The 13,652-nt window shown below is 25.1% G+C and overlaps 1 protein-coding gene across 3 annotated transcripts in view; it reads left to right on the forward strand.

The window, feature by feature from the left end:
• The first annotated feature begins 60 nt into the window (after positions 1-60).
• The window catches only part of LOC107445252 (Chromosome transmission fidelity 4), a 35,826-nt gene continuing 22,234 nt past the window's right edge, over positions 61-13,652 (forward strand). Inside the window, exons 1-8 of one of the 3 annotated variants that reach the window (XM_016059604.3) lie at positions 61-362; positions 431-542; positions 1,186-1,340; positions 2,053-2,161; positions 2,981-3,078; positions 3,722-3,767; positions 7,438-7,530; positions 11,121-11,227. In XM_016059604.3, coding sequence (XP_015915090.2) covers positions 292-362; positions 431-542; positions 1,186-1,340; positions 2,053-2,161; positions 2,981-3,078; positions 3,722-3,767; positions 7,438-7,530; positions 11,121-11,227 — 791 coding nt within the window. In that variant the 5' untranslated portion in view covers positions 61-291. The remainder of the gene's footprint in view (positions 363-430; positions 543-1,185; positions 1,341-2,052; positions 2,162-2,980; positions 3,079-3,721; positions 3,768-7,437; positions 7,531-11,120; positions 11,228-13,652) is intronic. The other 2 variants (XM_016059605.3, XM_071178541.1) reach the window with 2 other exon arrangements.

Genomic DNA, 13,652 nt, shown 5'->3' on the forward strand with positions numbered 1-13,652 from the left:
CTGAATTTCTCATTTATGAAATTAAGAAAAGACAATTTAGATAAAACACTGTAGCCGTAGCTCATTTGCTTACGCGCTGAATTTGTTTTGTTTGGATTGGATCGTGAAGTCTGCTATGAAATTATTTTTGGTTTGTTGGTAATTCAATATGAAATTTTGCTATCTAAGGGAATTAAAGTAGCTTTTATTTTATACACGTTTTTGTCATAACATTGTTCTTAAGATAATTTTTTTATCGTCATTTTTTTATTTCAAGAGTTTTTTTCAACTTTGAAAAATTAACATTACGAAATGGATGACTTGTCTATGAGATTTGCTCATTCTAATGGCTTTACAGATGTTTGTTTCGAAGACACTGGAAAGTATGTAGAGCTTCATATTTTTAACTGTGTTTAAATTTGTTTGTACTTACGATAATTTTTTTCCGCAGTTACATTATCTCATGTGGGAATGATGGAGATATACGAGTGTATAATGGTTTTGAAGATGGTGATCCTGAAACCTATGCTTTAGGCAAAAATGTTTCTTCTGTGGCATTTTCAGTTAGTATCATTTGTTAACTCTTCATATCATACCCTTCTTCAGTCTATGAAAAAGCAATTTTTAATATCCTGCAATAAATTTTGCAATTGATTTCTTGTCAAACAAAATCTAAGTACTTAGTCTCTGGAGTTTTTCATATTAAATATTCGCCTATATATTTATTTGTGATTAAGTAAAAGTGTTCCAATTATATAAAATTACTTTAAAAAATTTAATTGGTTCTGAAATATCCAAACATTTCTTGTTATTTTGAAGTTAAAGAATTTTTTTTGAATGGCGCACAATTTAATAAACTTGTAAAATCGTTGACATGCTGGTGAAACCTCTCTGAGTTGATAATAGTTTTAGTTATTTGATAATGAAATTTTATATATATTGTTATAGAAATAAAGAATGCAAAAATAAATTTGTAATTAAGAAATGTGTGACTTATTCTGTTCCACATCAGACTTAGTTTCTTTCACAACAGTCTCAAAACTAAAAAATATGGATATAACTTGTAAGCTTACAAAATAGTTAGTATTCTAGGGGATTTGCAGATGAAAAAATTTTGTTCTTATAAATGTAAAGTTACAATTAATTTTGAAGCTCTTTAATTATTTATTTATTTTTTGTTTTTAAATAAAGTCAATGTTTTTGTAGAATGATGTTCTTTATGCAGCAATCAATGGAAAATTTACAGTATCAGCATATTCTTTTCCTTCCATAGAGTTTGAACAAATCATAGCTCAGTTTAATACTATAGTGTATCATGTGGTGTGCAGCAAGAATGGCAATTTAGTAGCATCTGGTGGAGGGTAAATATTTAAATTGAACTACCTTTTTTCAATTTAATTTGTTTAAAAGTTGATGTTTTAATTTTAAAATTGTGATATGAATTTTTTTTTAAAATTTCGAAGTGTTATTGTGTAACATTATTCTAAAACTATTAATTTTGTTGTTTCTAACTTATGTTTGACTAGTTCAAATCTGTAATACAATCTGTAATACCTTTCATAATGTTAGTGTATATTTATTGTTTATTTTTACAGCATCAAATGTTAAATAGTTTTAAGTATAAAAGTAGGGAAATGTTTCAAGAATGCAAAAATAAACTATAATAAAAATAAACTATAAGTAGATAATTATTAGGCAAATTGATGTACCTTGGACATTGAAATTATTTGCACCATCCAATAAAGCAATTTTGCATTCAAAATATAAAATGGATATCTGTAACAACAGGTACAGTTGTATTGGTGACCATTTCACATTTTTTAGGCATGTACTAGGAAACATTTTTTTGATTTTTTTAGTTGCTCAATATTATTTTTTAATCAGGTTGATCTACTGAAAGTTTATGCACTCCTGTTTTGTCTCATACCTTTAAATTTCGAAATTATAAGAGAGAGACATTGAAAAATTTATAAAAAGAGACAATCAGAAGATTACTGTATAAACAAAATGGTTTAATTTTTTTCATGTTCCTTTTGGAAACTGCAATTATTTTTTCTTCTCTTATATTTCCAGAGATTTTATTGTAAAGGTATATGATACATCTAACAAGACATTAACTGCATTTAGAGATCATACTGGTCCTATTTTGAGTTTAGCTGTTGATCCCAGGGAAACATTTTTGGTATGATTCTTTTTTTCTTATCAAATTATCCAAATGTTTTTATATTTTTACACAATCAAAAACACTTTTAATATTGAATCTTTTGTTTTTTTGTAAAAATGAATAATAAAAAGTTGTATGGTAGTATGGTACCTAATACATCAAAATTTATTTTGACAAAGTTTTGATTGAGTTTCTTTTTTTTTTTTAACAGTGTAAGCTATTTTTGAGATATCAACTTATGTATTTTTACATTCATTTTGTTTTTAAATTTTTTTTTTTCTGTTAATAAACATATAGGCAACAAACAACATTAATTATAGGTTAATATTTAAATTAACTTTTAGTTACCAATATGTAAGCAGTACAGAACATTTAACATATTTATCAGCTTATGAATATATGAAGAATCCATTTTTTTTAACAATATAATCGAATTAACAGTTCAAAACTTATCTTGTTTTTATAAATTTTCTCTTGATAGGAGTAATAATTTTCTGGTTGCCTAATATATATTACTTGTTCCAACGTTATCCTGTTCCTCTTAGTTCTAGTTGTGTGCTGATTTATGGTAAAACTGCACTAAAAATCTTGTAATATAGTGTAAATAATAATAATAACAAAGAATACCTGGCATGCAATTTCTAAAGTATATTTTTTTAAACTTTTTTTGTATAAATTTTTTTAATTGATTTTATTAAAATTAGTGTAAAGGAAATAATTCTAATATACTATTCAGATTCATATAATTTATCTTTAATGAAGTTATTTCGTGTAAATTTTGTTGAGCTTAGTTAGAAAATTAATTTGTGATTCTTTTTGCATTAATTTCATATTTAGGGATCTTCTAGTTGTGACGGCACTGTTAGAATATGGCACGTAGCTGAACAAAAATGCTTAAAAATCTTAAACATACTAAAAAAAAGTAATGATTTGTGGTAAGTTTGTAATTCACTTTCTTATTTTTTAACATCTTATTAAGCAATGAAAAGTTTCAGTTTTGATAATATGTATATAATTGACGTTTATTTTTATTTGCTACTGATGTTTTTGTGGGTTGTAATTTAAATGGGTGGATCTTATTGAAACTTTTTCAGAATATAAATTGTTTAAGATTTCAAGTATTTTCCTGATTGAAATTTTGTATTCAGAAATGTTAATATGATTTTGAAAATTATTTTGTTTATATGTTAGATATATAGATATTTGATGTTTGGTTTTTATATTCTGATTTTTTCAATGTCTAATAAAACATTGCCGCCTTTTCCTATCCTTGTTGTTTCTGAAGTAGAAAGAGAAATAAAAAAAAAATGCAGTTATATTTAGTTTGTTGAATTCTTTTGTTTAATTATTTTATATTCTAATATTTGCACAGTAATATTTGTGATTATTTTACAACTTTCTCATTGAAACTTCTAAATCTTAAATTTAGATTTTTTGAAACTGTTTTGAGTACTCTTTGATTGGTTAGAAGTTTTTTCTATGTTTGGTTATATTTTTTCAAAAAAATGTCAAATAACCTGTCTTAATTTATTGTTATTTGTACTTTATACTATATTGTAACATTTTCTATATTTTTAGCACCACATCTAGTTTATATCGAATGGATTGGAGTCCAGATGGACAGGTAAGAAAATTTTTATAAAATGCTTTAAGGCCTCTTAATTCAGCATGTATAGCATTTTTAAAAGTGCTTCTTTTTAAAAGCCCTTAAAGATGCTTTTTTCATTGGTATTAAATGCTTAATTTTCTTTTTTCCACAATGAGATTTTTTCTTTATTGTGTTGATTTTCGCCACAAATTATGCAAAAAACGTGTTTTTCACATTGTTTCACAATTCCTTCTACCACAATTCATTTCAGTGTACTGTCGGCTCATAACATATTAATGTGCCAATGATTTTACATATTTGATGAAATACATACGGGTCCACATGTGCTTTTACTGAACTGGACTCAGTGGTAAGAATTCTTGTACTCTCATGTGAAACTGCTGCATTTGGCAAGATATTCTCTATTTCAGGCTTCATTTTCCGTGCTTTGAAATCGACCGAAAAATCTTTCGAATTTTTGCTGATAACGTGGACTAACTAAAAATTGCAAATTTTTTTTCCGCATGTTAATTTTATTTTTGGGAAAGCGCCATCTTCTTCGTCAATGGCAAGCTAATGACCTTCTCATGTTATTATATTTATAGATCTGTATCACAATCCTTGAACTTCATTTTGGGATCGTTCACTTAATATGTATTTTTATGTAGGGATCCTCAGAGCAGTCAACAATCACGAAGATTCATCACCTCAAAATTTCCAATTTATTAATTTAATTAAATAAAGATGTATAATTAAGATTAATAGAGATTTTTTCTTACCTAAGGGACCAATTCTACCAATTGCCTATAATTTCCTCAATCTACCTATTGCCTGTAATTTGGTTAAACTTTTAATGTACTTTAATACTTTCTTTTCTTGTGACTTTTTATTGTAAGATTACTTATAAAATTTTTAGTGTTCTTAATTTATTTTGTGAAAAAACTTAATATCTAGAGGCAATATTTTGAAAAAGTACGAAAAAATCTTATGTTATCTAGATTTGTGATTCCAAAAACTTTTATTTCATCTCTTAATTATTTGATTTAGAAAAAAGTGAATTAAAAAAATTTAATTTCCTCAGATTTGTTAAATATTATAAGTATATGAACCATATAAAGATTTACACTTCTGACAAAAATGTTACTCTTCAATACTAATTGTATTTACATTTCAAAATTATTAAATTTTTTTAAATAATTTCATTAAAAAAATACTAAACTAAGTGGCACAAATTTTTAACAAGTGACAAAAAGTTATTAGGGGCCATCCTCTAATTTACTTAAAAACTTTAATAATGTGAATTTACTAAAGTTTTAATTGCTATATTTTTATGTTTGCTATATTTACATATCTTGATAAATTTCTATTAATCTTAATGTTTTATTGAATTTGCTTTTATAAATAACTTTAATTTAAATCTAAAAAATACATTTAATATCTATTTTTTATTATAGTTAAGTTAAATATAATTTTTAATATTTTTTTTTTTTACATAAAGTAATAATTATTATTTTAATAAATAGATTGAGCTACTAAGTATCGAATATATTTAAAATTGTGTATATAAATTGTTTCTTTGGAGGCAAATATAATAAAAAAAAGAGTTCTTTGTCAGAAACTAGTTATTTTATCATAATAATGTTAAGTCTTTAAAAATTATTTGTCATTTTGTTAATGTATATATGAAGAACTTTCAACAATAGGAAGAAATTTTTTTAATTAGTACGCAAATTCTAATTATACTTTTTTAAAGTGCTTAAAAATATTTTTTGAGTACTTAAAAAGTGCTTATTTTCTGTTGAGAAATTTGGCAACAAGCCCTGTAATTGCTTATCATATTTTTTAATGTAGAAGTGACCCTAATGCTTAAGTTGACACTCTTTTATTTTTTTCACTTCAAAAGGATTGATTATAAATAAATTTTGAGCGCAATTCAACCAGTAAGTTAAAATTTGTTAAAAATGAAATTTTAATTTATAATTTATGAAATAGCATAGAATAACTGTTCAACATTTACTTTTGTAAAAAAATATTGTTTTGCCATGTTAATGAATAAATAAAATGAAAATATGAATTCTTCCATTTTTCTTTTTCAAGTAATGATAGATGATTCCCGAATCAGAGAAGGGGAACTCTTAAGATATTGATGTATACAACAATTCGAATTAATTATTAAAATATAATAAATCATTTTTGATAATTGATTATAAAAATAATTTAACGATCTTTTGTTAAAATATTCATGATAGGGATGTCATAAATAAAGCATAGTGAGGAGAAGAAAGAATGAAGTGTGTAAGAAGGAGCAAGTATATCTAATATTAATAAAAAACAATTTTTAAGATTTTAACTTATATTAAAATTTAAAAAAATATATGAAAATTGTCAAAAATGATTTATAAAAGCAAATGTTAATAAAGATTTGAGATTCCTTTTGCTTAAAATGCATCGATTTTTTCTGGTCAGCAGATACTTGATTTTAATACCTGTTTAAGAATATACTCCATGGTTTTCAAATTAAATTGATGATGGACAAACTATGAAATATAACATTTGTTTTCACTACTTCCAAATTATGAATTTTACAAAAATAAAATTCTATTAAAAGAATCTTAAAAGTGTATTAAAATAACATGGAATATAAATAAAATATTTTAGTTTTTGCTGTTCCTTTACCTCAGGACTTGAATAATTATTTAAAAATTATTAGTTTATCTATTAAATTGAAATTTAATTATTATTTATAAATTTGTTAAAATATTTTAGAATTAGTTGTTTTTGATAAATTAATTAATATAGATTAGAAAAATCAGTATAAATATTTTTTGAATAACTTAGATAATTTCACTACATATTTGGCTTTTGTTCAGTGTATTTACTCCCAAAAAATTTTCTTTTAGGAAAACATATTTTTGTTTATAACAAGAATGATGTAAGGGTCGAAACCAGTTGCTGGTTAGTCTGAACATTCTCTAAATTCAAATCAAAGGAGAAAAAAAATGTATAGTAATTTATAAGTATTGAAATTATGATGCATCAAAAATAAATATATTTTTTTTTAAAAGGAGCTTTAAATTTATTATTTATGCATACAGGAAGAAAAAAAAGCTATGAAGTTTCTTAAAATTGCTTCTTCTTTAGCAATTGATCCTTTTCTAATTTATTTATTAAACAGAGAAAAATGATTATCTTTATTACATTGCACTACAAATTTGAATTTTTCTTAGTCACCAGGATCGTTGACAAGGGTCCTACTTTCAATGAAAGCACTTTTCCTTTACCTTTAAGTTTTTATAGGAAAAATGGTTAGGGGAAAATAAAAGAGTAAATTCAAAATTGTTTTCATCCTAAAGTATACACGAAGTACATACTTTTCTCTAATGGATACATGTTATACAGTGTAATTTATCAAATGTCTTCAAAAAATGAATTTTTTGTCCAATTTTTTTCTTTTTTAATAATATCACATTTAAAAAAATTCTGGAAATTTTTTTTAAAGAGTATTCAAAAGTTTTGCTGAATAAAAAGTATCATTACTATAACTGTAAATCAAATGTGTTTAGTAAATCTAAAATATTATGTATCTGAAATTTGTTTTTCTGTACCTTATTTGTTTTTCTGTACCAACAAAAGAAAGATAATTAAAATATAGGCCTCACATAAAGTAGAAAAAAATATATTTTATAATTCCTTTTGTTTATTTTAGTATCTGGCAATACCAGTTGACACCGAAATTAAATTCTATCAACGAGAGTCATGGGATGTAAGTTTTACTTTGACAGACAAGTGCATGCTAAAGGTAAATTTTCAAGATTTTTAAATTTTGTTTTCTGTTTCGATTTATTTCTTTTTATTTTCTGTTTTCATTCATTAAAATTTGTAATTATAGGTAATAATTATTTAGAGGGAAAAAAGATATATTATGTAGTGAAAATAAAGTTCAGAGAAACCTCTCGGGAGCGACCACTCTCTGTTCCACGGTAAAATGGTTAATAGAGGTTGGCTGTTCTTAAAGGTTACCACCATTGATTTCGAAAGGATATCAAAGTACACAATTTTTCCCAAACGATTTTAATTTTTGTCTGAGTAATTGTATTGGTGCGGAAATGCTATTTTTGATGACATGAAAATCGAATCAATGAATAAAATTTAACTTCAATAAAAATTATCCCTACTGATATAATAATGTGTAAAAACAAACTTACCAATTATGAATGCTAGAACTATTTTAAATAAATACAATTGTTTTTCTGTTAAAGTTTGCATTTAAATTTATATCATGAAAATTAGTTAACTTTAAAATATGTGAAGAGGTTTGTTTGTTAGGGATGCTTAGTTTTTTCTAAAGTTACTTTTTTTTCCTTCCTAATTTATCTTTCAACTTTAAAAATATAATCACTAATAGCATTGTCTTTAGTGCACTTTGACTGCAACATGAAATTGTAGATCTTTTTCAGTGATCATCAAAAAGGGCTCTCTAACTAAGAGCCTTGCCCAAATGTTTTGAATTCCATTTTAATTTACTTATTTGTTCTATGAATATTTTTTGTTTTGATATTTTTTGTGTTTCCTTATTTGATATTTTCCGTATTTGGTGCAGAGGTTTGACTGAATGCTTGGAGAGGTTTTAATGGTCTCTCCTAAGGGTTTTCTTCAACACAAAGTCTATGAAAAAAAAATTCTTGCCTCCCAAAAGTGGTCGTAAATAGAGGTGATCACTACATAGATGAAGCCTTTCCCGGAGGTTTCACTGTATTTTTAAGGTTATGTTATTCATAAGGTTAAGGAACTGTTAAATTTTTTTTAACTGTATATTACATCAAACTTATAGATTTATGGTGACAAATAGGTTTTCTTTCACTCTGAATATAATGTTTTATCCCCTGTATTTGCAGGGGTCATTATACCCCCAATTTCCCCATTAACGAGACGTTTGTCCTTTCCTTAACAATTATTTCCTCTTTTTTCTTCGCTGAGCTTTCATTCATGTGCTTTAACGAGTTTTTGTTTCACCCATTAGTAGGAAAGCAATTCTGAAAGAGTGACATGGAGTTTTTTCTGAAGGAGTAACATGACTATTGTATAACTTATTGTGTTTGACATCGTTTCTGAAATTATTGTTTTTCATAGTCAAGTTTACTGTGCTTGCTTGTTTATTTCTATCATGATGTAATTTCCTATGAAATTATAATCTCTTTATCTTTGCGAGATGTTTATATTTTGGTTCGTTCACTTAAATCCTGTAACTCTTAATAATGACAATGAATTTTGATGATATAAATATTTTAATTTAAAAATCTGGATTATATAAACACATTACACATCAAAAAGTTCAACATCATAGATATTATCTCAATAACTACGGAGCTCTACTGTTCCCTACTCTTTCACTACGACCAGTCTATCTGATTGCTGCATTCCATCTCCTCTTAAAACAAACTTTTTCTCAAAAAAAATGACCTTCCCTTCTCCTTAGTCCACCACCACTCTAGGGGACGACACTTCCTGTGTCCCTCACCCTCTGACCCTCAGGTCAGGGGTCAATAAAATGCGTGGGAGAGAAATCAGGATCCTGACAAACTTGTTCAAATAAAAAATTTTGACCTCCGAATAGGTCCTCTTACTGCTTTTTATAACATTGTGCCTTAAAAACTCTGCATTTAAGCATTTTTTTGACATTTATTGCTTTTGATTTTGAAATTGTCTTTAATTTCCTGATATTATGAGATGCAAATTCAAATTGTGCATCTGAGCAGCCATTTTTTAACACTTGATCTGAGCCAATTACACAATAAATACATGCAATGTTTCAATTATTTATCCGATATTTATTGCTATGTATTTTTACATGTTTTTAAGTTACAATATTTATCATACCATAAAAAATTTTACCATATCATTTTGTTGAATTCAAAAAAGGTAATTCAACTCACTCATTTGTTTACTCATTTTTTGACACATCGATTTCATGGTTTCTTCTATCAATTTTTCATCATTTATTGCAATAGAATCTTATTTGGTTTTATATTTCCTAATCAATTTTATATGGCGTTATTTATCATAGCACTCAATTCTCAAATCACACATTAGAGTGATCATTTTTTGCTGTATCTGACTCACATGGAACGTGTGGTTTTGACGTCAATTTGATTTTAGCCATTTATCGCCACAATCTACGCTATGTGCAGAATAAACCCTTTATAAAAAAAATAATAATTTACAATTACAAATTACCAGATTCGAAAAAGGGAGTAATTTACATTTTTTTTCTTCAAATGTGAGAACATCTCCCATCATATTTTATCAGGTTTATGTAAGGTCTTTAAAATGTTTTTCAGTTTGTCAGATTTGTGTATTAGGAGTAAATATCATGAACTTTCAATTATAGGAAAGGATTTATTGATATACCTTGCTTGAATATGATATTTTTATAATTTATAAAAGTTTTTTTATTTTAAAAGTATAACTGTAAATTATTTGTGTCATTTGCAGAAAACTCTTTTTAATCTTGTTGTAGATTCTTGTAAGAAGTATTAATTTTAATTTTTTCTTAAATCAGTTAGTATAAAAATGTGATATATTTATCATTGGTAGTTATGATTTAAAGGAAAAATATATCAACCATGTAGCTTATAGAATTATAGAAAGGAAAAATATATTAAACATGTAGTTTATGGAGTTACAGAACGGAAAAATATATTAAGCATATAGTTTATATAATTATAGAAAGGAAAAATATATTATACATGTAGTTTATAGAATTATAGAAAAGAAAAATATATTAAACACATAGTTTATAGAATTATATAAAAGAAAAACATATCAAACATGTAGTGTATTATTTTTGGTGCATAAATTGATATCTGGATATCAAGCTTTTGCAGATTAAAATTTTCAGGGATTTTTATTTTGTGCCACAATTACCCTTGTTTTTTACATTAGTTGGGAACTGTAAACTTTCGTGTTTCGTAACTGTTGTCTTCTGAACTAGTAGTGGAACCGGAATTTTATTTGGTGGAAACTAGAAATTTTATATCTACAAAGGTGGGAAAAGAATTATGAATAAGAAAACATGTGAAACTTTTATTTTTGAGAATTTTTTTTTTTGTTATGAGTTAAAATGTAATTGATATTTTACTAGTTATGGACATATTTTGTTAATATTATCAGTGTATATTTTTACCCAATGAATTTTTTTTTCTAGATTTATAGTTTAAGCATGAAAATAAAAAAAAAATCAAACTCTCTTAATAGCAAGAATCATTCCTTTGATTTTTTTCTTTTAAAATTCTTATGATTATAATACTTCTTATTCTTTTTTATTTCATGTGAGTTAATATTAAATTAAAATGATTTTTTGTGTATATTTTTATTCATTTTTGATATTAGGATATATCGATTGTTACATTTTCTCCATTTGGAAACTACATTGCTGCTGCTGCAATTAATGGTCAATTGGCTGTGTGGGATACAAAGAGTAAAAAATGTGTTTCCAGGTCTGTCTTTTTTTGCATTTTATTTTGAAATATAACTTTTTTCTTGCTAGCGAATTGGTGAATATGAATACAGTAGAGTCTCGATTATCAGCAATTTTCGTGAAGGGATTGAAAATTATATTTAGTTAAAAATTGCACTTTTATGAAATATATATGTACTATTATTTTTATTGTTTCTGGGTTTTAGACAAAGAATAAATATTTCTGTTACAAATATATATGCATGTATGAATACATTTAAAATTATTTTTTGTATTTCGACTCTACCTTTTTTTAGTTTTTTTTTAAAGTTAGTTATCTGTGGTGCCCTTGCAACCTAATTGCACAGATAATTATGGCAGTATTTTTATTTGCAAAGTATAATGCTCAACTAAGTTGCATCCTCTTTGTTTATTTGAGTTTTTAGGGCAATAATTGATACTTTGGTCAAGCCTTACAGGTAGAATTGCACAAGATTTTATGTCTAAACATAGCACTGTATTAAATGAATTTTTAATTTATTATTAAAAGAGGAGAGATTGTTGCTAATCATATTTTATTGAAATCAATATATTATTACGTAACCAAGTTTTGAACAAATGTGATATCTAGTGCCAGAAAATTATAGCGTCAGTTAAATATTTTTTTAATAATAAATTAAATTTATCTGGAATATAAATTTTTAGAAGTAGTTTGCATATGTTTGATTAAATTTTAACATGCTTGATGGAAAAAAGTAATGAACCATTTTTTGTATTCTTTAAATTTTAGGATAATAGTTCACCAATAATTTAAGAAACCATAAAGCATAAGTTAGAATTTTAAATGCTAACTAATTTAAACTAACTGATTTAAAACTTTTCTATGGTAACCAATGTTTAAAGGTTCAAATAGCATTGAAATCCTAAACTAGTATGTTATGACGCTTATTAATTATAATTAGTGCTGGGTATCTCCCTTCAAAAAATGATTTAAGTTGTCTGTTATTCAAAATGATAGATCTGGATAAATAGTAGATCGGTTGATGGATAAATAATAGAAGAAAAAATTATGTTTTAATTTATATTAAAGAGATCATTCTTTAAGGAAAATGTCTTATTCAGCATTTATTTCTAAATTCGTTGCAATTATTTTTAAATTTTAAAATTATTTTATATATTTATATAATGTATTTAACACATTGTGTTAAAATAATGTAGATGTACTTGTGAAACTCAAGCATTGTTGTAAAAGCTGAAGTGGGAAGACTGAATTCTTTTAGATGTAATCCAAATTTGTCTCTTTGTGGCTAATTTATATATTTTAAAATTTTTATTTATTTATTTAAATCTGAAGACACTTTATCTAAAGCAAAATGTAAAAGCAAAATTTGACGAATTGAAACTAGATTACTCAATACAGAACCATGAGTTTTGTATTGATTTTTAAAAAATTTTTTTATTCAAGCAAATCAATTTCGCTGTCTTTTTAGCACTTTGTTTTAAAAATTGAGAATTTTCTGTGTTAACTGTTGTGCATTATTTTAACAGAGCATTTCTGATAGACTTTATTCTTTTGTTGTCATTTTTTTCCCTGTACAGTATGGCAGATAACTAGCAACATAGTAAACTGAGATTCTGAACGTTATAATTATATTTCAGAACTAAGAAAATTTTTTCCCCATTTCCCTTAAGTTTTTTTATTAACTTTTCTTTTTATCAGCGTTTTTATTATGACTTATCTAATGAACGTTATTCTTTTATGGTCACTTTGTTTTTTAAGTAGTCTGGTTAATATGACTAACTGGTAACTGGTTAAAAGAGATTTTTAACGTTAAATTTTTCATGTAAAAATTAAGAACGGCTTTTGTTTCGGTTTCTATCTATCTTTTTCGTTTTAAAAAAACGTTTGTTTTTATAGACATTTTTATTATAACGCACCAATTAAGAAAGTTTCTATTAGACTTTCAATATTACTTTTTCTTGAAACTACGGTAATTGGAAAGCTGAGTTGTTTAGCTGTGAAATTTTTGTTCAAAAATTAAGATAAATTTTTATTTATTTTTTGCTTTGCTTTTTTATGTAATATTTTTTATAAGCGTTTCTATTATAGCGCTGCATTTTTAAGAATGCTTCTGGTAGATATTATCTCTTTTAACGTCCTCTGGATAATTTTTTTTAAAGGAAAATATTATTTTTACCACTAAAGTTTTATTTTAAGAATTAAGACAATATTTTTTTGCTATTTCTCTTTTTTTCTGCTTTACTATAGTTTTCTTTTTTAATGGTTATTAGTCAGTTTTTTATTTATCTTAAATATTTCTAATTATCTTATACATTTTCATTAAATTTTTTTCTCTTTACACCATATCAGTAATACAGCTAAATTTTTATTATGTTTTAGTAATGTTTAAACTTATTTATATATAAAAAATATATATTGATATTTTTATTATTTTTTTTTGAAA

This window comes from Parasteatoda tepidariorum, chromosome 3, assembly GCF_043381705.1.
Source record: "Parasteatoda tepidariorum isolate YZ-2023 chromosome 3, CAS_Ptep_4.0, whole genome shotgun sequence".
Lineage (NCBI taxonomy): Eukaryota > Metazoa > Arthropoda > Arachnida > Araneae > Theridiidae > Parasteatoda > Parasteatoda tepidariorum.